General features: G+C 42.3%; 1 protein-coding gene across 3 annotated transcripts in view; it reads left to right on the plus strand.

Annotated features, from left to right (window-relative positions):
* OSBPL5 (oxysterol binding protein like 5) overlaps nt 1–25,918 on the plus strand; it is a 217,441-nt gene that overhangs the window by 131,691 nt on the left and 59,832 nt on the right. For all 3 annotated transcript variants that reach the window (XM_034770239.1, XM_034770240.1, XM_034770241.1), the window contains 4 exons: nt 4,199–4,272; nt 16,255–16,335; nt 17,550–17,651; nt 20,856–21,059. In XM_034770239.1, the coding sequence (XP_034626130.1) occupies nt 4,199–4,272; nt 16,255–16,335; nt 17,550–17,651; nt 20,856–21,059 (461 nt within the window). The remainder of the gene's footprint in view (nt 1–4,198; nt 4,273–16,254; nt 16,336–17,549; nt 17,652–20,855; nt 21,060–25,918) is intronic.

A 25,918-nucleotide genomic window follows, 5' to 3' on the forward strand; every position in this document is an offset into this window, starting at 1 on the left:
CACTATTACTGAAAAATTGCTGATTTTCTCATTTCTAACATATAACTATAAAATAAATCAATTGGAATATAAATATTGTATTACATTTCAGTGTATAATATAGAGAGCAGTATAAACAAGTCATTGTCTGTATGAAATTTTAGTTTGTACTGACTTCACTAGTGCTTTTTATGTAGCCTGTTGTAAAACTAGGCAAGTATCTAGATGAGTTGATGTACCCCTGGAAGACTTCTGTGTACCCCTGGGGGTACGGGTACCCCTGGTTGAGAATCACTGTCTTAGATGGTATCAAAGATGGTAATTGCCGTCCTTTTGGGGAAAAGAGAAGTTAGTTGAGAGGGGCTTGAGCTAGGATTGCCAACAGTCCATTATTATTACAAGAGACATCCCTTATTTTTTTCATCTCTGTACAACGAGATGCTGAGTGCTGCAAAAAGCAGCAAGAAATACCCCTGGCAAATATAGGTGAGCACTGCTGATTATTATCATCAATAATAATAAATAATATCTGGAGGAGGGTGGGGTGGGGCGTGGCAGGGATGCTAAGAAAGCAGTCCCTTATTTTTTAAATGCAATGTTGGCAACTCTAGGCAGCTGTTTCTGCTGCTGGTAAAGTCCAATCCCGTTTCATCTCAGGTGGTGTTTGAGATTCAGCTGGAGCTGGAGCTGGTAGCGGTGGCAGTGTCATCTGGCTCCCTCTCTCTGGCCTGGTCTGGTCAGGACCTCTCTCAGAATCAGGATGACAAAGGCGTGGGGTTCCAGGAAATGGTAATGGTGGCAGTCATGAGGGTGAAGCTCGTTCCACTAGCCTCCATCTGTTCTCTGTTTTCTTCCCCAAATCTTTCTTTAAGGACCCACAGAGGGAAGGATGGATGGAATAGCCCATCCCCTCATTATTTTGTCTACCTATTAGGCCTAATATCCGACGAACCAAAATTGGTTCATTAATTTCTGGTTCCACATTGTCTGCTTTTCCATAATCCTTGGGAATTTCAGCATAATCCTTGAATTCAGCATAATCCTTGAATTATATCAGCATGACCTTTTTGTTTGGACTCATCTAGTCTCTCTGTCTGGTTCTCTTATGCCTGTTTATAACACTTGTTATTGAAAGCAACGTGACTTTCTGTTACATTAACCTGCAGTAACAAATGTTAACATGTTGTGAACTTTCCTATACTTTTTTTACAATTAATTAAGGTAAATTTGTAGACCCAAGTATCAACACTCCTGTAAGGTCAACAAGTGGTATGTCCTAGCTTTAGAACAGTCTGATGGTTGCAGAGATGTCACTTGAGGTGACCTGAGACCTAATTTGTCATGTACAGCCAGTCAAAACCCAGCTCTTTATGTGATTATTTAATTAATATATAATTAAGTAATTCGTAACTTAAATTTTTATCACAGTCACTAATTTGATAACATTTCTAACAACTTAATCTTGCAGTGCTCTATTTTAAAACTGCTTTGGCCTTTGTTCGGTGATGTGTAGTCACTATATGCAAGGCATGCACTGCATGCCCCAGGACCAGCTTTGCCTGTGGGACAACTCCATCCAGCCTCCCATCGCATGGACAAAATGGCATCCTCCACACAACATGACCTCGCACGCAGTGTATGTATGAGGTCATGCTGTGTTGCATGCAAGGGTAGAATTGCATGGATGACTAAATATGACATGGCATGACACTGCCTTTGAATGGGAAAGCTGGGAACTTTGAATAAGGAGCTAGTACCACAACTAAAGAACTGTGAATAAGGAACCAACTTCAGCCTTGTCTAATTCCTATGTTTGAATTTAGTGCTTTATTGTGATCTGTGGTATTATGCATGATGTGATCTGCTCCATGATAGCATATTGAACTCAAAGGCACATGACAGGAAAGTGGTGCACATGACAAACTAAGCACAGAGGCAGCTGGGTCCATCAGAGAATGAAGTGGCTATTCTGGCCTCCTTTTCTGAAGGGAAAAGAGGATTGTTAAGAGGAAGGATGAATTTATTGTTAAGGAATTATATTGGTAGTTTGAGATCTGTGTTCAGTTCCTGGCTGTGGCACTAGTTTCCTGGGGTAAGTCACTTAACCTCCCTGTGTCTCTGTTTCCCATGTGTAAAATGGAGATAAATCCCCCTCCCCTATCCTCTCCCTTCTCTGGAGGCATTTGCTTTCTTAGGTCAATTCCTCTGCACTCCACAGCAGGAGGAGCATAGGGACTTGTCTGAATTCACAGGGGCACTTAACCATGATGCTGGAAGCTGAAGGTGCTCAGTTCAGTGATATCCTGAGTCCAGAGAGCCTTTTTGCAATTGTAAAATTAAATTTGAGAAGCATTTATACTATTAACTATAGCGAGGAGGCTCTGAATTGCTGATCAGTGACTGTAATCAGCAGTTTTCTACACAGAACCTCAACAACACTGACCAGTGAAATCCTATCGACTTTACTGTCACAACTCTGATTATTTATCAATACAGGCCAGCCAAACAGATTGTTCTCTCGCCCATTTTATAATGAAAGTTTAACAGAAAAAATGTCATAAACTTAATTTCCTCCACAAGTTTCTGCCTGCCTCATTGCATTTGGCTTCTTAAATGGCTGTTAGATGCATTTTTAAGACTTTACTTCTTACTGTTGCCAAGTTTGTACTTGATTCAGTTGTACAGTTATTTAATATACCTTTTGTTTCATTGGCCCAAGCCGAGAATGGAACTAGAGGTACTGTATATAGGACTACCTCTCCAATTTCTATGATTCTCCATCACCATGGTATCTGAGCTCTTCTAAACATTAATTAATGTATCTACAGCACCCCATCAGGTAGGCAAGTACTATCCATATTTCTCAGATGGAGGAACTGAGGCACTAAGGTGATAAGACTTGCCTAAAGTCACACAGGATATCTGTGGCAGAGCAAAGAATAAAGCTTCAAGTCCTGACTTCCTGTCCACTGCACTAAATGCTCTAAGTGAGATTCTGGTCCCATTGAAGTTAGTGGCAAAACTCTCATTGACTTCGATAGTGCTGCACCAGGATTTCCCCCTGTGTTTTTTGTGTCTCTGAGACTTGTCTACACTGCGATAGTGTTTGGAAATTTCTCTATGAACACGTCTGGTGGTAATACATTGTCACTGAGTTTTGGCCAACAGTTTTAGTGGTTATTTACTGTATCAAGCATTGTGAACCCCTAAGCACTAATAATTTTGAAAACAAAGTTACTTTGGACTTGGGAAAGAATAGTGTCAAGACAAATAAAAATCTAGTCTAATAGAATGGGTTTTTCAATAGGGGTTATAAGTTTTCCTTTAGTGTAAGGACATCATTACAATTTACCAAAAATACAGAATTTGTGTAGATAATAACATTGTATTGTCCTGAATAGAATTACATATTTTATAACATTAAAATATTCAACATGTATGATATACATGTACTCTGCTTTGAAAATATAAAGCCCTACATAAATGCTAACTATTATTGTTAATATTTCTTATTGTATCCAATAACCTCATGGTCAGGGGATCTTAATAGTTGATTCCAGAAAACCTGTAATCTTTTATTGTTTCATTGTTTAATTACATCTAGATACAGTTCTCGTTCTATAAGATTTTATAATTATGGTTAATATTTGTTGAAAAGAATGTACACTGTCAAATACATTTAGGTATGGGGCCATGCATTGAGCAAGGAGGATACAACAAAATATTGAAAAGCTTCTTCTTAATTCACCAGGGGCTCATTTTGTGCACTAAATGAGGCAGAAGGCCAGTGGAAAAATAGTATGTGAACATGTAGTTAAAGACCATCTCCTAATGAATAGCGGGGCCAAATTAAGAGTGCACTGGCAGCCTTAATTCTGGCGTTTCTTACTCTGAGCTCTTGACTTTGCAACCTTAACACTCATTTTTTAGTGTTTTTTGGATGTAGTATTTAAATAGTAACAATTGAAAAGACCAAACATTTTAAATAGTGCCCTTTGTTATCTGAAACTCTTACAGCAAATCTGTAACATGTTTTCTGAAGTTAATTTACATATGGACTAGGTTATTTAAAGCAGCACTGTCTTCCAGGGGGCTGCCCTACTGTGTCTATCACCTATGACAATTTCTCCTGCTCTCTGTTAGCAGAGGTCTTCTTAGAGTAATTGCCATGACTTTCCACAGAAATTCTCAGTTTCTTGTTTATACTGCTCTGTTGCAGGAAAAGACATGGAAGGAAACAGCCTGTCAGCACTGAAGGATGAGGCTCCACAGACTCCAGTCTCCATTAGTAAGGTATTGTGGGGCTTGTTCTTAGTCTCATTTGCATCTCTTCACAGTGTGGGTTATTTTTAAACTCCTTCAGAGATCATCTTTGGAAGTACATACGGTAATGCTGTGTGCATGTGTGTGATATGAAAGTAGGGTGACCAGATGTCCTGATTTTTGGGTCTTTTTCTTAAATTGGCTCCTATTACCCCACCCCCTGTCCTGATTTTTCACATTTGCTGTCTGGTCACCCTATATGAAAGAGAGCATGCTTAGAAGTATACAGATGAATCAACGCCTTCTCGTATGCCTGTACAGCACCTAGCACAATAGGACCATGATTGTTTGGGGTCTTGGAGGGGCAAGGGGGCTACTATAATGTAGATATTAATAATGATTACTATAAGGTTGCTATTTAAGAGGCATCCCCTGAAACAATGTTTCTGGTCAGGGAGGAGAGCCTAAAGCTTAGTTGTTGGGAGCTGAGGCTTTTATTATGTTGTACAGCATCCACCACAATGGAACCTCTGGGCATTAGTGCAGTACAAATAATTAATAAGAGCCAAAATCCCAGATCAAAACATTGCATCTGTATCATAAGCCAAGCTGAAAACCCGGATCTGAACGCTCCTGAATTTGGAGTTCAAAATCAGGATCCAAATCTAAAAAATTCTGCCTGTCGGGATTGACTCAATGTAGCTATAGGATCAACCTGTGAACCTGGATCTAGATTTGAAACTGGGACATGGGATTTTGGTTTAATTTGTTTCCGAAGAATAGCTAGATATAAAATTATTAAGAGGCTTCTGTTTCTAACTTAATATATTCAGATATGAAGCTCTAAAATGAAATAGTTTTTCATCTGAAATTGAAATACAGCACAAAGGAAACAGCTGGAGGTTGAAGTGATTTCCTATTATACAGAGCACACTTTCGTGTATCTTTAAATGCATTTGGTTTGCCCAGGGCTTGTGACTCCCCTTTAAGTGTGGGCAGAAGATTGTAAACACTTCCACAGTGCAATCCTGATCAAGAAGCAGCAGGGAGAGATGCTGTTCTAGAAAAGCACTGGGGACAGTAACCTCTCTTAGTACAAAATGGCTTTGTGTGCATGTGTATACCCTGTTGCTGTAACTAGACAAGCTGAGATCCAGTCCAACCTCTGTTTTTCAGCTGAGTTCCTAATTTGAACCCAGGCTCCCAGATAGCTTGACAGTGCAAAAAAGAGGTCCAGTGATTTGTCCACAGTCACCTGATAGCTACGATCTGAACCCAGGGCCCTCTTTAATCCCCGTCGTCTTGGAGACTCAACCAGACTGATATTAAACCCGTGATTTAGGAAAGTAGTGGGGAGACTTAGCTGATTTTTATCTGTGGTTAGGCCACTCATGCTAGTCAAGGGACTGGCCTACAGATAATGGGCAACAGAATGGCATGTAAATCAGAGTTTGATTTCTCAGTTACATTCCTGTGCTTTTCCCCCCCCCCATTGAAATGCATTTATTGATGTTGCAGGGATTTGAGTATTGCTCTGCTGTATATTTCCAGGTTGAGTGCTTGCCTTCTGATTTATGTTCCTATAGGTGTGTCTGGGGTGAAGGGGTGAAGGCTGCAGAGCACTCAGACACCCAGAAGGGCTTTCGCTGTTTATCAAGCAGACTTTTGATTGGTTATTCTTTCCTATATGCTGTTAGGGGCATTTATCACCTAATAATTAGATAGAGATGAGGCAAAACTGAAACCTTATCCAGCCCCTTCCTGCAGCTTTGGAGGCTGAGATGACATGGAACCTAGTTCAGACCCAGGCCTGGTTCTGCTTTTGCCAAACCAGGGCCCTGATCCTGCACTGGGAGGTAGGCAGGTGAATTCCTTCACCCACACAGAGAGAACTCCTTTGAAGTGCATCTGGGCCCCCATAACTTAGATGCTGAGAGTTTGTGACAATCAAAACCTGGCCACCTCTGCTCATCCCCAGTATTGGAAATTGGTGATTGAACATGCTAGACCTGGAAAGATGTAGTTAGTTTCCTGTTTCATTTCCTACCTAAATGATGTAAGCAGACTGACTCTCCATTACTAAGAGAGACAAGGTGGATGAGGTATTATCTTTTATTAGGTCAACTTCTGTTGATGAGAAAGAGACACTTTTGAATTACACAGAGCTCTTCTTCAGGTCTGGGAAATGTACTCCATGTGTCACAGTTAAATACAAGTTGGAACAGATTAACATAACTCGTTAACACATATTTCAAGGGACCATTAAAGGTGAGGTGGTCTGTTAACGTCCCTCTAGACATAGAGGGAAAAGGCAGCTGCGGGGGTGGTAGTGAGTTATAGATTGTTGTCATAAGCAATAAATCTAGTCTCTCTATTCAGTTCATGATTTTTAGTGTCTAGCAAAGTTATGAATTTAAGCTCCCAGGCTCGTCTTTTGAAATTGTTGTGCAGGTTTCCTTTGAGGATGAGGACTGATAGGTCAGATATAGAGTGATTGCTTTTGTGAAAAGTGTTCACCCACAGGTGATATGGTGTCTTTTCTCATTTTCCTGCATGAATTCAACACTCCATCCATGTCCATTACTAAGATGTCTATGTTGCGTTGTTTAGAAACTGTGTCAAATGAATTGTAGCTCTTAATTGTCAAAGAGCCTAGAGCTGGGAACAGGCATCTCTTTTATATTTACATTTAAAATAGTGCTTCCATCTATGGTGAGTCAAAGAGAGCTTATTTAATTAGGTCATATTTGGATCAGCAATAAATAGAGAAGAAAACACTTTTTTTAGAACCCAAATTGTAATTTTCATGGATTTACAGTGACTATACTAAATAAACACAAATAGAGGGGAGTTGGGATGGGAGTAGAGAGACAGACAATAAGCCAAATGTATCCCTTGGGCAACCCTATTGGTCAGAGGGGGCAAATTGAACCAGGTTTGTAGATGTGAGACGTGCTGATATTTTCTGACCATTGCAATCATGATAAACAGGGCCGGCTCCAGGCACCAGCCGAGCAAGCTGGTGCTTGGGGCGGCAGATTGAATGAGGCGCCATTCCGCTCAATTCTAGGACAGCACGGCCGTTTGTTTGTTAGTTTTTGTTTTTGTTCCGCTCCGGCCACCCTGTAGGGGGCGGCGGCGCAGAGGACAGGAGTGCCCTGCAGCAAGCCCAGCAGGGCAGTCCTTGTCCTTCCCTCCCCGCTGACCGGAGCGGAGCCCTCCCGGCAGGTGGCGCGGCGCGAGGGGCTGCGTGGCAGCGCCCCGCTGTAGCCCTGGCCGCCCCTTTCTCTCTCTCTCTCTCCCGCCTGCTCCCTCCCCCGTCCCCTGCTAGCCGGTCCCCCTGCACCCGGGCTCTGGCCGCCCCACAGTTTTTGTTTTGTTTTGTTTTTGCTTGGGGCGGCCAAAAAGCCAGAGCCGAGCCTGATGATAAAATACACATCTGAAGTGTCAGTCCTCATCAGCCATTCGGATCAGTTCCTCAGCTCTTCCCCAGGGCTGAATGCATGAACAGGATGTCTGGGGAAGTTTAGGGATGAGGTTAAAATAGTGTTCAAAGCAGTTTACGACAAGTCTTGAGACTTCACAATGGGTCTCAAACAATAACTTTTAGTAGCAGCCCCCCAGCCTTTTTGAACTAAAGTTGCCTGCCAGCGAATGAATGTCTGGATCCACATTGGGCAGCTGCTCGTCTGCCTTTCTGGATAAAAGAGAAGGGCTGGACATGGTGTAGAAAGGAGCTGTTGCTGTATACCAGTGTTGGGATTTTCCAGAGCACACCCCTGCTGGGGCATGGTAGCTCAAGAAAGGAGCCTGTTAATTCCTTTTTATTTAAAGTAAATTCCCTGCTGGTGAAAAGTGACAGCGTGACAGCATTGTAGGCAGGCCAGTGGAACGGGTACTGCGGCAAGCAAGCTTCTCCAGCTGCCCCACAATTGTGCCTCTCGGCTGTCGCAAAAGTGCATTCTCTAGGAGTTAGATTCCATCTCCAATCCTTGGCCTCTCTGAGTTGGCCACCCAGTGAGCGCAAATCTGATGTGGACACCTGTCTGTTTGGAGCTGCTCTGAGACCACGGTAACATAGGCTATGGTCAGCACTCAGATGGTCATGCTTTTCAGCCACTGCTGATCTGGGCTTGCTTTGTTCCTATGACTTTAACTTAGACATGAAAGGCTGTGTGTCATTACCAACCCATTAAGTCCCCTACTTCTCTGTCACAACACTTCTCAGATGGAATTCAGAGTCAAGGATGAAACCGGTTGTTAGGACTGGAGTAAATTAAAGCCATCATCCCACCCTACCTCAATTCTGGCAGTGCAGGAGAGGGAGCATTATTAGGCTCTTTCCTAGGAAAAACCTTAGTATTGGTTAGAGAACATGAGGCTGTGAATACTTGGGCTTTATTTTGCACCAGCAGGTTTAACTGGCTTTATTAAAAATATGTGCATCTTCAGTTTAGTTACTGTGACATATGTACTTTTCCAAAGCTTGTTGACCTTTTCACTGGCTCCTGCGAAGGAGAAGAAAGACGCCTTTGTGGTTAGGGGGCTCGACCGGGTCTTGGGAGACCTGGCTTTGCTTTCCATCTCTGCCACAGATGGCCTGTGTGACCTCAAGCGGGTTACTTGGGCTCTCTGTCTCCGTTCCTCATTTGTAAAATGGAGGTTGCACTACATTTCTCCCACTCATTTTCTTGTCTGTTTAGATAGTGAGCTATTTGGGGCAAGGACTGCTTCTTTCCAAGTGTTTGTACAATGTTCAGCACAATGGGGCCCTGATATCAGCTGGGGTGTCTATGCTCTATTATAAACAATAAGAGCAGGAAAAACAAGAGGTATTACTTTCTTTTTACATGATATCATCTTCCTCTTAATTCTAATTATTCAAAACATTTTTAACGTCTTTCCCATCTTCACCTAGGGCCTTTTAACTTTGCTGTCCACTGGCAATTAGGATTGCCAGTTTTGGTTGGACTTATTCCTGGAGGTTTCATCACATGATATAATCATTAATTAAAGATTAATCTTTATCAGGGCCCCATAAACTTTAATTCCTGGAGACTCCAGGACAATCCTGGACTATCGGCAATCCTACTGACAATGCTCATGACTGGCAGTGACGGGACTGCGAAACCACCACTAAGCTTCAACTTTCTCTAAATGCAAACTTTCATACTTGAGTCTAACATAAGACTCTGATCTCTCATTATTTTCCTCATCATCAAGCTCTGTTGTTGTGCTTTAATGTCAGGTACCAAGGTGATATGTGCCTTAGCTAAGTGGTTAATCTCTTTCTTGTCTTCCAGCTGCTTTGATGACAGGGTTACTATTACTTAGTGCCCAGAAATCTGTTGCGATCCCATGATTTGCTTGCAAAGACCTAAAATGTTGCTCATTCTAAGGGATTAACCATAAAATCTTGAAGTTGGATTTCAGTGCTAGTTTCCTTTTCCTGTTAAGTCACCATAGGAGTGTCATAATTACAGCTACAGTTAATATAGGACATGAGTTCAGATGTCAGTGTACCATAATGTATTGGGCTATCAGCAAAGCTCGAAAGCTTAGCTGAGCAGGAGTGAGGGTTTTTTGTATGTTGAGAGTTTGTTTTGTATTGGTTTCATTGCTTGATTTGTAGTGGAAAGATGAGTCAAAATTTTTGCTAGAAGCCTCCTCCACTGGCTTTATTTTAATTGCGATACAATTACCAATAGAGTGTTTATGATATATCAGTTTGGCTTTAATAGAGTCACTACAAATCCCACATTGTCTTAAATCAGTCTTTTGAGTTCCAAGTGGCAGCATGCCTTTAACTTTTCTGAGTTAATTAAAGCCACGTTTATGCTTAAAAGTGCTATAAAAGATCAGTCACAAGTCTGGCAACTTACGAAGTTTTTGCCATTTATCCAGTGAACCAAGAAATCAGGACCAGACTCAGCTGGCAGAAAGATCTGATAGATTCAGGATCCAGGAACAAAACGTTCTTTGTGCTCCCTGAGCATCATTTAAAAGAGAAGAGTCCAAACATCGCTCTTGCCAGGACACAGTCCTTGTTGACATTTTATTACAATAGTTCACATGCAAAAGTGGGCAGTGTGTGTGCACAATCTGATATGTACTACATAATATAGCTTCCTCCATCAAGATTTGAGTATATTCTCTCCTGCTGTCCTTTCATCAGCATTTTGCCACAAGAGGTGGCAATGAGCCAATCCAGTGTCACAAGCAATTTAGGAAGCCAGCTCCCACTGGAGGAGGCAGGTGGTGCGAGTCATTGTGGGCTCTCTCACTTACCTGGACAAGATAAATCAGGTGTGAAGTCTCAAGGGCTGAAAGCTGAATGAAACAGGACAAAACAAGGGAAGAACCCTTGAGTTTTATTCCTCCCCAGCATCCACATGCTTTACTCCTATATATGACATTTCCATGCCCAGGTGAGGGAAATAACTTACTCCTTCAGATTCCACCTGGTACAGTGTGTAACATTTTAATGTGACATGCACATCGTAACTGTTACATTAACGGTTATCCAGGAGTGCTTTTTCAGTTGAACTAATTAGACTACAATGCTGCTCAATTTGTACATTAGTAGACATTATTTGTGTTTCAGCGGTGCCTTGGGGCACCCCTCTCTCTTTGTGTTAGCCACTGTACGAACACAAAGGAACAGACAGTTTCTACTTGAGAGATGTTCCAGACTGAATGGGCAGGACAGAGGCTGGGTAAGGGAAAGGGGGTCTAACACATGAGCAGAGTGAGTAATGAGAACATCATGTTAATGCCACAATTTAAAAATAATAATAATTAGGGGTGGGGTTGAATGGAAAGGGGAGAAGCTAAATGAAAAACCTAGGGATGGGATGATATTTGAAATGAGGGGGATGGGAGAAGAGGCGGAGGTGTGGAGTGACATTGAGCTGAGAATATGAAGGAGAGGATTGGAGCACACAGCCAATCGGCACAAGGCAGAGAATGTCCCACTCTGGTGTCATCAGTGTCCATCAGTCCATGCTTAAATCACTCCTGCAGCTCCTCTGCCAGTTTCAGTCTCAGTACAGCATCTTTCTCATGGAGTGAATGATGACCACTGCAGAATTGAATAATAAATAGCATGTGGGGTGATTAAGACTTGGTCAAGAAAGGAGAATGGTTTTCAGATGAAATTTGAAAAGAGGTGAGTCAAGGTGGAGCAATGCAAGAAGGACTCTAGGTGGCAGAAGTTGTACAGGAGAAAAACATACACACTAAGAGTGGGAAGACTGAGTTAAAAGGCAAAGACTAAATCTGGTGCAAGACAAGGAGAGGGGCCAAGAAGAAGGAAGAGCCTGTGCCCATGAGGTGGGCTGGAGCAAGTTTATGGAAGGTTCAGAAAGCAAGCAAAGCCATTTTTAAGTGGCTCCTGAAATAAATGGAGAGCCAGTGGAGGTTTTTGAGGAGGAGTTCTATGTTTAGTGCTTCTCTGTTCCTTTGGGAAGGTGAGCTGCTTGATTCTGCACATATGGAGGTGTAGTCTGCTTGGACTCTGGCAAGCCATTGGGGAGGGGATTGTAGTAGTTAGAAGGGAGCTGAAGACCTGGAGGAAGATTTTGCTAGTGTTGAATGTTGGGGCAGTTGCAGGAATAGTGGTAAGGAAGTTGTCAGAAGGGAAGAAAAGGGCTGGGTGGAGGAGAGGAGAGTCAGGGATGGCTTGTGGGTTACTGAGAACACAGGCAAACAGGAGGCCTGCATTGGGGTGGAAAACAGAAGAAATTCAAGTGGTTTAGGATGTTTCTCGGGGTTGTTAGAAGCAATTAAAAGCCACAGATGGACTTAGTGAAGCTTTGCAAAGAAAGTGGAGAGGGAAGAGGCAATGAAGTGGGGAAAAGTAATGTTAAAAATCATGAATATAAAAATAGTCGTTAAAGTAAGTGGGCAGAATAAGTGTTGAGGCTAATATGGAGATAACTGGTAATGATTCATGTGGTAGAAAGAACACCTGGATTCTCTGCAACCCCAGTGGAAGCAGTGATATGTGATTGTGAACACTTTAGGTGAAATCCTAGTGCCACTGAAATCTACAGAGTTTTTGCCATTGATTTCAATTTTGCTGTTAGTGTCCAAGGCAAAAGGAAGTCCTACATGGGGAAAGCAAGAAAGCACCAGTACATTATCTAGATGCACCCAGCTATTAATATTCCTAAGCACTTTGCTGAATGGAAATAATTTTCCATTTAAAAACAATAAAAACTCATGTTAAGCCACAATAGCACTATCATGTAACCTGGGGTTAATGGTGATCATACTTCCATACTCCATCTGAGGGAGGGCAGAAGAATTACTAAAATTTTTAAAGGATTTTGTATAAGGTTTTGACAAAGCATGTTTCCAGCCCTAACTTCAACATCCCCTCAATGCCCGTTTTCTTGATATGCTCAAGTAATTTGATAACTCAACCTAGAAACCAAAGCTACACCTAGCAGAGCAGAAAGCATTTCTTTGCTTGAGAATTCTATTCAGAATCCAGGGCCGGCTCTAGGCACTAGCGCTCCAAGCATGTGCTTGGGGCAGCACTTTCCAAGGGGCGGCATTCTGGCTCCTCCTTCTCTCCCCCCCCCCCCTCCATGGGGCACAAAAAGCCAGGAGCAGGCCCTGAGCGGAGGTGAGCTGCGGCAGTGGGGGGCGCGGGGAGGGCCGCAGGAAGTAACCCTGCGGGGGGAGGGGAGGCAGAGGAACCGGCCCTCACTGCCGCAGCTCACCTCCGCTCCGCCTGCTCCCCTGAGCGCACCGCTGCCGCTCCGCTTCTGTCCCCTCCCTCCCAGGCTTGCCACACGAATCAGCTGTTTTGCAGCAAGTCTGGGAGGGATGGGGAGAAGCGGAGCGGCGGCAGCGTGCTCGGGAGCAGGCAGAGTGGAGGTGAGCTGCAGCGTTGGGGGGCGCGGGGAGGGCCGCAGGAAGTAACCTTGGGGGGGGCAGAGGAACTGCTCCCCCCTACCAGCTCACCTCCGCCTCCTTCCCTAAGCATGCCGCCGCTCCGCTTCTCCCCCCTCCCTCCCAGGCAAGCCTGGGAGAGCGGGATAGGAGGGGAAATGCGGCACGCCCGGGGGAGGAGGCGGGGTCAGGGATTTGGGGAAGGGGTTGGAATGGGGCAGGGAAGGGGTGGAGTTGGGGCGGGGCCGGGGGGCGCTGGAAATTTTTTTTGCTTGGGGCGGCAAAAAACTTGGAGCCGGCCCTGTCAGTATCACAAGGTAGCTAACTTCCCAGTGGTGCTTCTAATACAATTAGATGTTCTTTTAGGTCCGTACTTAACAATAAATTAACTTTATATTTAAGTGCAACCTATCCCCTGGAATGAAATGACACTACAGGAATGCCCCAGTGCCGGTGACCCTCCTTTATAATAATTGCTATAGTACTTTGGTGTAATGGGGAAAAGTGTTTAACTAAATTGTTGTAGGATTTAATGCTCTAGGCTGTTATTGTGGAACACATTTGAAACTTTTAATTATGATCTTTCTGAGAGATTACCGCCACTTCATCTTATTTATTTTATTGGCTTTTCTATTGTGCTCAGCACTCTAGTATCTGAGTACTTCTGTGTCTCTCTCTCTCTCATGAATGTATCCTTACCATCATCATGAAGTATGTTAGACTAAGAAGCTGAGACATGGATTAAGTGACGTGCTCAAGGCCACACAGGAAGGTTATGGCAGGGCTGGCACTGGAACGCAGATGATTTGAGTCCTAGGCCAGTGTAAACATGAGACAATCCTTCCTTTTAAAGGGCCTGATCCAAAGCTCATTTAGGTCAATGGGAGTCTTTTCATTGACTCCAGTGGTATTTGGATCAGGCCCTTAAATAGCCTTCGTATAAAATAGTAGCTAAGGTAAATGGAAAACAACGCCGATTAAGTGCTGTTGAGGATGATGTGGCTATTCCATATTGTTTCTAAGAGAAACCCTCCATCTGATATTAGATTAAGGGTTCCCAAGCTATTTCATGGTGTAGGTCACTTTTGAAGTGTTGCTGTCTCTTGGGCCACCTCCTCTCCTATTTACAATGGCAAAAGAGCCAAATTCCTGTTGGCGTAGGTAATCCACTTCCTGGAGAGGCAGTAGTGATGTTAATGGAAGAATTCTTCTGCCAACCTAGCACTGTCTACACTGGGACTTAGGTCAGCTTAGCTATGCCCCTCCAAGGTGGGGACTTTTCACCCCCCTGAGTGATGTAGTTATGCTGACCTAATTTTCTCATGCTGACCAGGCTGAAGTGTTCTTTGTACTTAATCCCTTGTGTTTCACTTCCCCCGATGTTTGGCTCATAACTGCAGCTCAAGAACATGGCATTTTCCATGCTGACTGGTACAAAATAAATATATACAATTCTTCTGACAATTTTTAGAGGCTAATTCTCTGGATTTATTAAAAACATAATGTTGTTATAATCCCAGATAATTCTCTCCCAAAAAGCCTTCTGGCACTTAGAGAAGTTCCCTCATTTAAAAAAAAAAAAAAGTGGCAGTGTAGCTCTCAAATATGAAATACTGGCCTTTGAAACGTGACACAGACGCTAAGGGCAGAATTCTCTCTGTATGGGTATGTCTACAGACCCCTATAAATGCTACAGCCACTTTCTGTTGTGTAGATGCCAACAGAAGAACCCCTTCCAGCACTGTAGTAAAATTCTCCTTTCCAAGGAGTAGCTATGTCAATTCTTTCACTGACCTAGCAGTGTCTACACTAGGGCTTACATTGGCTTAACTACCTCACACAGGGCGTGACATTTTTCACAGCCTTGAATGATCTAGTTATGCGCACCTAACTTTTTAGTAGAGGTCTTAGCTGCAGGGTGGGTCTCTGTTGTAAATCCTGTGTCTGTCAGAAGGTGGCCTATGTGGGGAGGCAATATAGAACATGCAAGAGACTGCATTGCAGCTAGAGAGTGAGAACATGGTCTTCCAGAAAAATTAAAACCCTGAATAGTTGGGCAGAGACAGAAGCTGAAAATTACACAGGAATTGTCTCTGAGTGAGACTAATTAATAAAAATGCTTGTAATATTGTTGGTCAAATCTATTTATAGAAAAAAGGTAATGATATACTACTCAAGTTTTCATTTCTAAGTGTCATGTGTAGTATTTATTTTATTTATTTATTACTATTTGGTTTTTGAGTGGAAGAATACTAGCAGCAAGTATTTAAGAACCTGTAATAGGTTATACAGAGTTCCTGTCCATATTAACTGCAATTTTTGCACTTATTTTTCATACTCTCTATAGAAAGTAGTGACTAGTTAGAAATTTGCATTTCAAATACTCCAGATGGGGGTCAAACCCCTCACGTTTTAGTTAGTGCAGCAGTTCTCAAAATGTAGTCTGCAGACCATTTGCCAGTGTCTGAGCACATGGTTCTAACTCTCTCCTTGTTTCCATTAGCTAAACCACAGGAAAAGAAGCAATAAAATATTCAAGTTCTTCCATAATGCTCCTTCTCAATGTAACTGATGGGCTGTAGTTGCTAAAGTGTGTTCATGCAGCGGAGAGAAGTAGGTGCATGCAATCCTAACATGAAGGAGAGACTTTGTGCGTAAGCAAGCAGTTTCTGTCCTCTTAGATTCCTTGAGGTCTGAAATTCTGCTGAACACAAAGACTATTGAAAACATGTGGTGGTAAAATTGATGCTCATCAGGAAAGGCCAATTTTTACTTCAGGATGTTAGATGTCCTAAAATTTGTGATCCAAGAAGGGACAAGATGTTTTCAAAGACAGGAGTGAGAATAATGGGACTGTTTACAGATAGAAATCTGCAGAAGGAAATTGTGTAGAAACATGGGGGGTGGGGGAAATGCTAAGTAATTGTAAGTGTAAAAGGAAGTTCACAGATTACACTAGAAATGTGCCCTTCCTGAGTGAGTTTGTCTAATGTGCTGATGAAGTCTACAATCTGCCTTCAGTGGATTCCTGGAAAATGTAATCAACTTTTCATTAAAGCATTTCACTTAATCATTTTAACATTAACACATTCCTCGTCTTTTCTTTTTCAGACTGAGTATAAGCTTTGCAATGGGTCTGATAAAGAGTGTGCGTCTCCCACAGCCAAATTTACTAAGAAGGAGACATTGAAGGTATGTACAAAACAATAAGGATTGCCTTGGGCTGCAGTGTCACCAAGCTATTTCCTTTTAGAAAATATTGATAGTTTAAAAAAAAAAAACCCTCTTGTAAACTACTTCTCCTTTTACTTCTGAGTGTTATTTCCCATGACCCATCAAGCTGCTCACTCTTTTTTGGTCATTGCAGGTTCAGAGCTGTTTGTTCCTGTATCCAGTCTTGCATGTGGGAGTTGTTAATATTCTGTAATTAGAACAAAACAACACAATCACCATGCATCTGAACAGTTATCTATGTATTACAGAGCCCTTCGACCAACAGGAGGATTGCAATCCATTTTAGCTCTTATTAGTAACACACAGAGTGTGCTCTAACACCATCTAGTTAGCTCTCATCACCATCTCAAAGCAATAGGTCAGCTGGTACTTTTGGGTAAGGAAGGTGGTTCACAAAACCAGTCTTGCATAAGAGGCTACTATTATTATGGTCAGTAGTAGCTTTAGAGCTCTTCTTGCTGCCTTTGGCAAACTGGGAAATATCAGTGCCTTGTTCCCTACATTCATGTATCTTGGAAATGGTTACAAATGTTTGGCTGCCATAGGCAATTCTGCCCACATGGTAGAGCCTGCCCCTCTGGTATAACCTATGTGATCCACACAATGAAAGTAACCTTGAATACTGACATCGATATGACACCACTGTTTGCTCACCACTGCACAGGTGTGTCACACCCTAAGCCTGACATGTTGATTTAAAGCAAGTGGCCAAGTTTATATCTGGTGTGATTCAAAGGTTTCAATTTGTGTACATGAGGGATGACTTTCCAGGAGATTTAGTCTAGGTGAAAACGTGATTATATATGCCTCAATTCCAATCTGCTTCTGCATAGCTTCTCACAGGGATTCCCTAGTCTGCCTCCATTGCTCTGTAGGCAGGGAGACAGCAGATGGTGTAACCTTTGTAACTGACAGAGCTAAGTTTAATTAGAAAAACATTAAATCAAGAACTCTTGTAGAATTTTGCTATCAATGAAGATACTTGATATCCTGGGTGCTGTCTGTGTTCCCTTATACTTTTGTCACTACAACATACAATTTTGTTGATTTTCTAGGGAACCCATATGAGGCCGGGTAAGTTTCATGAGGGCTCTCTCTGCACAATAAATGCATTATGTAAGCAGTTCCCAAAGGACATGTTTACAGCTGCTATTTTCTCCATTCTGAAACAGGTACAGAAGAAGAATTACAGACAGGAGAAGAAAAGAGCCACCAAGCAACTCTTCAGTGCTCTAAAGGATCCCAGTGTGGTGATTATGGCAGACTGGCTGAAGGTATTTAATGCAAAACATCACTTATGAGGGTGGAGGGATAAATAAATGGTTGAGAAAATCCTGTAGCATTTTGGATTTTACGCAGTAATACCAATAGCATCATCCTTCGAGTGAGCGGAGAAGACTTGCTCGCTTTCACTCAGTCAATCTCACTGGAATTGGAACAAAGACATTTCAGATCCTCTCTCAAGTACTTGCTTCACTTAGTTCTGTCCTGAGTTGTAGTTTAAAAAGTAATCACATCTTCTCTGGAAGCTCTCTCAATCCAGGAGAGTTCTTTTGTTGGGTCCCAAATAGGCACAGAACTATAAGGTGGTAGAAAAAGAAAATCAAGTGTCCAATTTTTCACATGCAGACAGGAATCACATTGAACCAAGGTAGGGAGAAGAGAATTCCTGTAGCTAATTGAAAAGTCGTGTTGGATTCCATTCTAGTCCTCAGACAGAAGGAACCAGAACTTCAAGGGAAGGACAATCACAAAGGTCTTGCTGATTTCTATAAGGGAAATGGCAGGATCCCCTGGGAAACAAACAAACAAACAACATCTCGTTTTGGTCAAATCTGCCCCTTCCACTGCCTACTCATCCAGTGTCTTGGAGATAACATGTTTACCCCAAGTCCAGCAGTTTTGGATCCTCTCCACACATATGTTAAGGGGTTGGATTCAGAATTCTCTTCTTGCTAATCTTTCCTGGTTCTTAGCCTCTTTGATATTCCTGTATAAAGGAGGTTGGATCCAAGATGGATGCCTTCTATAGGTGTGTGGGGTTGTTTTTCCTGACTCTCATTGATGGGGTACTTGCTTTGAAGCTCATGCAATCAGACTCTTTCCAACCAGGATATTGAAGTTGTTTTCCCACTCCCTGCCTTGGCCATTGTGGCCTGTCTATGTTTAGTGGCTCATGTGACAACCAGCCTTAACTGAATGCTTATTTGCACCCTGCCTGCCCTAGCTTTGTTTTTTGGCCAAAACATAGAAGCCAGCTCTGTTCAGCGCACAACTGATTCCTGTAATCCCCTCTCCATTTGTGTGTGTGTGTGTGTGTGTGTGTGTGTGTGTGTGTGTGTGTGTGAACTCTTTTCCCTTCTGCCTACGGATTCCAGGGTGTTGCTTTACCAAAAGGCTGGATTTTTGTCTGGCCTTCTTGTCCCTGTGATGCTGCTGAGTTCCCCACTGTGTTTCTTCCTCTACCCTCCTTCCCAAAATGTCTGCCTCCCATTGTTGCCAGGTGTGTCCAATACCAGTCTCCTTCCTCATTGGGAGTTGGGGAAAAACTGCATTTACCTTTCAGACTAGATGGTCAAAGAGAATATACATGGCTCATGCTGCAACTTCTAACAGTTATCTGTAAAGCCATTTTACAATCTCAGTGGAGCTGAAGTGGGAGTATGTGCTGCTATCTCAGAATGAAGAGATGAGTGGAAGTCTCAGCACATTTCCCCTCTCAATCTTCCATCCCGGGCTTCTGCCTTGGAGATTATCATGTCCCCAGTGCTTATCTTTTTCTGTTTTGGGGGTATGAGGGAAAGTCCACCCTTGAATATCTGCTGTAAAATGAGTGTTGTGAGAATAGGGAATACCTGCTTAACCTTGTCTAGTGATTCCATTTCTTGAAGCTATATGCTACTAATGCTATAATTGCCAAGTGACCCCAGGCTATGTGAAAGTGAGAAGAATGAAACGGGAACCAGGTCTCAGCAGCCATGTTGGAAAGACTTGCAGGTCTTTCCCAACCCTTTTGTCCTCCTTGCAAAGAAACGTTGTTTCTTAACTCACTGCACAAGGAAGAGATGTGGCAGTTGCCTGGAAGTAGACAGATACAAGATGTTTCATTGATGTTTGAAGTTTGTAGCAGTTCGTCTTTTGATTTTTAGATTGACACAGAACAAACTTTGGACCAGTTGACAAAATGTAATTTCTCCTTGTCCAAAGACGTATGGATATTGACAGTTTATCACTGAGCCCTGGAACTTATACATCACAGAACAAATATTTGATTGAAATTGTGGGGTGCGGATACGGGAGACTAGCAAATACGTCCATGTTTGTGTAGCATTGCTGATTTATCATAGGGACATCTTGTTCTGTACATTGATTCCTGTCACTGTAGGTGACCATCTTCTGTCCAATAAAAGATATTACTTCACCCACCTTGTCTCTCTAGTATTCTGGAGCCAACACTGCTACAACAACACTTCAAACTGTAGTTAAGGGTCAGTTGCCCTTTCCATGATAAACCCCCAGTTTCAGACACTTATAAAACAAAGGTGTTGTGTAATTTTTAAAAAAAAAAAATTATGGACTTTGAGACAATAGGATTTATTTATATTTGTTACAAATCTAAAAACTGGTGTTCGTGGTCAGCAGTGGATTCTAGGCAACTGAAGACAGCATAGCCTACTAGAGAACTAAAATTAATAATGTCTTTGTACAACATTTAGGATTTATTTTATTATTTGTCTTCATGTGCAAAAAGTTTGAGTTTGAAGCTGTTAAAACAACTTCAGCTCAGTGACAAGCCATTTATTATGTATTATCACAGCAGCAACACCAACAAAAGGGTTACATATGGAGATTCAGCCCATGTGTGGTGTTGGGCAAGAGGAGCTAGGTCTCACTTGGACACTCTTTTACCCTCAAAATGGCTAAAGCTGAACCTGTTGACCTGCAACGCATGCTATCCAGCTTCATGTGTTACCTCTGAGAGAGAATTTACATTGAGCATGACCGAAAAGTAAATCAGTCAGAGAAGGTGCTTTACAAAATGAGGATATTTAATTGTGGTTTCCTACAAGGGACCATTAAAGTAACTTCTAAGGCCCCTTAGCCTAGACATAACCTTTTAAATACTTACTGTCCTAATTGAAATGTCCACCAGCATTGTCACCAAATCATTCTCATGTGGTCGACAACTAAAAGATAAGTGTCTGTGTGTCATAAAAGGGGGCTGTGAACTCACAAAATGGTAAGGGCTAGATTCTGATATCCTGACTCATGTGGAATATCTTCTTCCATGAATATGCCTACTGAAGTTGACGAGACTACTGAAGGAGTACAGTGCTAGGCAGTGTAAATAAAGGAATGAAAATCTGTCTTTGAGAGAGGGGCGCATGCTGAACACATTGCACTGGATTAAAATATTTTATGTAAGAATTTAAAAACAAAACAAAACAAAAAAACCTCTTTGCTTATTTCCTTTCCAGATCCGTGGGACTCTGAAAAGCTGGACCAAGTTGTGGTGTGTTCTGAAACCAGGAGTGCTGCTGATTTATAAAACACCAAAGATCGGTCAGTGGGTGGGCACCATCCTGCTCCATTCCTGTGAGCTGATTGAGAGACCCTCCAAAAAGGATGGCTTCTGTTTTAAACTCTTCCACCCCTTGGATCAGTCCATCTGGGCTGTGAAAGTAAGAATCGTGCTGAAAGCAGAACCCACCCCCCCCGCAGCGCCCCCCCCCCCCCCAAAAAAAAATTCTCTGAGGCAGAGAGGGATATGCTCAGGGGAGGGGAATCAGGGTTCCCAGCAGGCTGCAAGGGCAGTGTTGTCTCTTCCTAGTAAAACAGATTACACTGCTCTACAGCCAAAAAGCTTCTGAAATAAATGTAGTCAAACTTTACTAATTCTGGGTCACTGAGAACGAAAATGATGCTTAAAATTGTTGATTGGCTCTAGTTTGCAAGATATGCTATTGGGTCAATATATACGACCCTTGACTTGGGAATGGCGGAAGATAAGTGAATTATAAAGGGAAGGGATCTCAATTTGAACCAGAAATGACTAAAATACATCTTTGACTGGATCTATGAATAAATCTATGACTGGGTTTGGACAGTACTTGCTTTTTAGGCAAAACAATGAATGATGCAATCTGAAGCTGGTATTGCGTCATACATGATATGAATTGCATCATGTTATTCCTGGAAGTCATGGATGATGCAATCATAACGAAGCTTTCATCACTCTGCTGAACAAATTGCCCTATATCAGCTCTAGAAATCATACAGTGTCGTGCTCTCTTATTTGTCAGTGTTTGATTTTGCAAAGGGACACATTTCTGTTTAGCCAAAGTGAGCAGAGATGCCTCGTACTTGTGTGAACAGTGCAGATAACTTCTGCTATGTTTGTGGTGAAGTGACTTTTGCATCACAAAAGCGCAGTATAACCACTATGGTTAAGAAAGCCTATCACCTTTATTTTGGCTGCAAAATTGGAGATCAGGACAAGAGGTGGGCCCCACACATATGCTGCAACACTTGTGCAACAAATCTTTGCCAGTGGTTGAACAGGAAAAGGAAATCTATGCCTTTTGCAGTGCCAATGATTTGGAGAGCGCCAACAGATCATACCAGCAATTGTTACTTCTGCATGGTGTCTCCAGTTGGGAAAGGTGTGTCAAAGAAGAAAAAGTGGACTGTGCATTATCCAAACATTCCATCAGCTATACGCCCAGTACCCCACGGAGAAGGGCTGCCGGTTCCTGATGCACCAGAATCATTCTCACTTGAGTCAGACGAGGAAGAGGAAGAGGATGAAACTTCTGGTCCTGAACCATCAATGTCACAGGACCCACATTTTCTCCCATCCTCCTCCTCTGAACCACACCTCCTAACACAAGGTGAACTGAATGACCTTGTCAGGGATTTGGAACTACCCAAGAGTAAGGCAGAGCTGTTGGAAACCCTAACATCACCTGCCAGGAGATTCCACTGCTGTAGTCTGGAGCCCATGTTCCATGACCGTCAAAAGGATCTTGTCCCATTCTTCTTCATGGAAAGTGATCTTGTAGCCTGCAACAACATCGATGGTGTGATGGCAGCACTCAACATCGTTCACGATCCAGATGAGTGGAGACTGTTCATTGATTCATCAAAGACGAGTCTTAAAGCTGTTTTACTGCATAATGGCAATGTTTTGCCATCAATTCCAGTTGGTCATGCTGTCCATATGAAGGAAACCTATGACAACATGAAACAACTTTTGAGGTGCATAAACTATGGCCAACATCAGTGGCAGCTTTGTGGTGATTTGAAGGTTGTTGCTCTCTTGCTTGGTCTGCAGACTGGATACACAAAGTACTGCTGTTTTCTCTGCGAATGGGATAGTCGTGCAAGAGATTCCCACTACATCAAGAAAGATTGGCCACTCCGACAGTCATTGGAGCCTGGGAGGAAAAGTGTTCAGCATCCACCACTTGTTGAATCAAAGAAGATTTTGTTACCACCCTTACACATCAAGCTGGGGCTGATGAAGAACTTTGTCAAGGCCATTGACAAAACACAAGCAGCTTTCAAGTACCTCCGTGGAAAACTTCCAAGGTTAAGTGAAGCTAAGATAAAGGAAGGTGTCTTTGTTGGTCCTCAGATTCGTAAACTTCTTCGAGATGATGCATTTGAACATGCACTGCGTGGCAAGGAAAAGACAGCATGGAAAGCCTTCCAGTTAGTGGCAATAAATTTTCTCGGAAACAACAAGGCAGACAACTACAGGTTGTTGGTGGAAAACCTCCTGAAAGCATACAAAAGCCTTGGTTGCAACATGTCACTAAAGATACATTTTTTGCACTCTCCTCTAGATTTTTTCCCACCAAACTGCGGAGCAGTGAGCGACGAGCACGGCGAGGGATTTCACCAGGACATTGCAACAATGGAGAAATACTATCCGGGCAAATGGAGCCCATCAATGCTTGCAGACTATTGCTGGACAGTGACAAGAGATGCTCCATTTAATGAAGACAAGAGACAAGCCAAGAAGCGTCGAGTAGACACTGAATAAGACTAAACTGTGTACATAATAGTTTTTTGCCTTTTGTTTCATAATAAATTTTATTTATATAACCCTTTTGCTGATTTTTAAAGTGTTACATAAACAGGACAGATGAAATATTATCATGTAAAGCAACCATAAACACATGAAAAGACCTAGGTTTACAATTTATGATTAAAACTCTACTATCTACACAATATACATAGACATAAAATGTAAAAACTTAAATATCTTAGAAACAGTAGCCAATCAGTTGTTTTAATTGTCATATTTGAATTCAGCACATCAAAATACATAATAAATAGCACATTTTATCTCTGAAGCAGATGACTTCTCAAAAATTGTAGACCAGTGTTACATTATTTAAGGCAAATTAGGGACTTGATTAAATTAAATTTGATTTTAATACCAGATCAAAAAAATGTGGGGCCTTTGAGGTGGGCTATATAAGTGTAATTCATAGTGCATAGATACATGACTGAAATTAAAGAAAGGGGAGAAGATTGTCTGAATACAGGGAAAAGCTCCTCGACAGTCAGATGTGTTAGACTATGAAATAATCTGCTGAATGTGGGAGGGTTAGTTAGAATTTAAAGTGCTGTACAGTGCAGAACATGAGACAATCTGCCCTGGCAAAGCGAGGTGGAATGAATGCTCTGATCAGTCTTTTCCAGCTTTAATGTTCTATGATTGAGGGGAAGTCTGGTCTTGTGGTTACAGCATTGGTCTGGGCCTGGGGAGATCTGTGTTCAAAACCTGGCTCTTCCACAAACTACTTTTGTGTGACTTTAATCCTTCTGTGCCTCCGTTCCCCACCTGTAAAATGGGGTTAATGATACTTCCTTTCTCCCATCCTTAGTCCCTATTGAAACTGCAAACTCTTTGGGACAGTGTACAGTGCCTAGCATAACAGGATCTTGATCTCAGTTGGGGCTTCTAGGTGCCACTATAATATCAATAATTGATTCCACCCATCTGAAAGATGTAGATCCTGTAGTTTATATTTTTTCACTAGTAGCTGAAAGGCTGTGCTATCACATGAGTATAATTCATAAAGTCATGGGGAAGCTGAGAGCCAAAAATGGCTGAGAATTTAAAAACTGGATGGTAGCAGACCAGGAATACCAGTGATGACTGACCCTGTTGATATTCTAAACAAAAAGAGCTCTCATCCATGCTCATTGCTGTTCCCATCACTTCAGGCTGAATCACCAGATACCCTAGGCTGCAGAGTGATGTTTGGGATTATTAAGTGGGGGTTCTGTTGGGAGACTTGTGTGGGTGGTGAATGAGGGATACATGCTGTGGTGAGGGGCTCTGTGTGTTTGAGGTTATTGCGTGTGCTGGTTGTGTTAATTTGTGTCTAAGAGGGTTTGTGCTGAGAGGCTTGTGTTTTTATATGGGTGTCTGTTTTGGGCCAGGTAATCCACCATCTGTTCAATCTCCCTCATATAACCAATGAAATTGTTGCATGCAAATTAGCTGTAGAGTAAGGGTGGTGATTGGTTGAGTTACATGTGATCTCTCTATGATCTACAACTCTTGACTTAGCAAAGATGCATGCCTTACTGTACCAGTGCACCACACAGGTATAATTCATTAAATCAAACTCACTGAACTTCTAAAAATTGGACAGTAGCAGCCTGCAAAACTCAGTGATGAGTCAGCCTGGTGATATTCTGAACAAAAAAAGCTCTCAACCATGCATATAGCTGTTTCCATCACTTTTTGCTGACTCTGGAGACTTTTAGGCATCAGAGTGATCTGCAAAGTGGCATTTCTGGAATCTTATAATATCAATAACGCACCCAAAGTTTTAAAGAACTATATTTATTTCTCTAAGGTTGGATGAAACAGCATTTGCCATTAGCTGTGATCAAGGAGGATGCCCCCACTGCTTACAGACAGTAACATCTGTCTGATGCCCTGAAGAAAAAGCATTTAGCTACTCAGACTCTGTTTCACTATTAAAAATAGCATCTGTGCAGAGTTACTACAGATATAAATTCCCTAAGAAATATTACCAGTCTAAACAAGGCATTGCTGATTATGGTGTTACTGCAGGGAGGCCAGCATAGCAGAGATGCCTGGAAGGATTCATGTGCCAGGGCTGATGGCATTTATTACTCTGGCACCAAAAAGTCTGGCAAAAATGGGAGAGCAGATGTATGAGGCCAGCTTCTGATAGCCTTACTCACATTGAATTGTGCTGTGCTTCATGGGTTTATTCATAGATTATAGGACTGGAAGGGACCTCGAGAGGTCATCGAGTCCAGTCCCCTGCCCGCATGGCAGGACCAAATACTGTCTAGACCATCCCTGATAGACATTTATCTAACCTACTCTTAAATATCTCCAGAGACGGAGATTCCACAACCTCCCTAGGCAATTTGTTCCAGTGTTTAACCACCCTGACAGTTAGGAACTTTTTCCTAATGTCCAACCTAGACCTCCCTTGCTGCAGTTTAAACCCATTGTTTCTGGTTCTATCCTTAGAGGCTA

Source organism: Trachemys scripta, chromosome 4 (genome assembly GCF_013100865.1).
Source record: "Trachemys scripta elegans isolate TJP31775 chromosome 4, CAS_Tse_1.0, whole genome shotgun sequence".
Taxonomy (NCBI): domain Eukaryota; kingdom Metazoa; phylum Chordata; order Testudines; family Emydidae; genus Trachemys; species Trachemys scripta.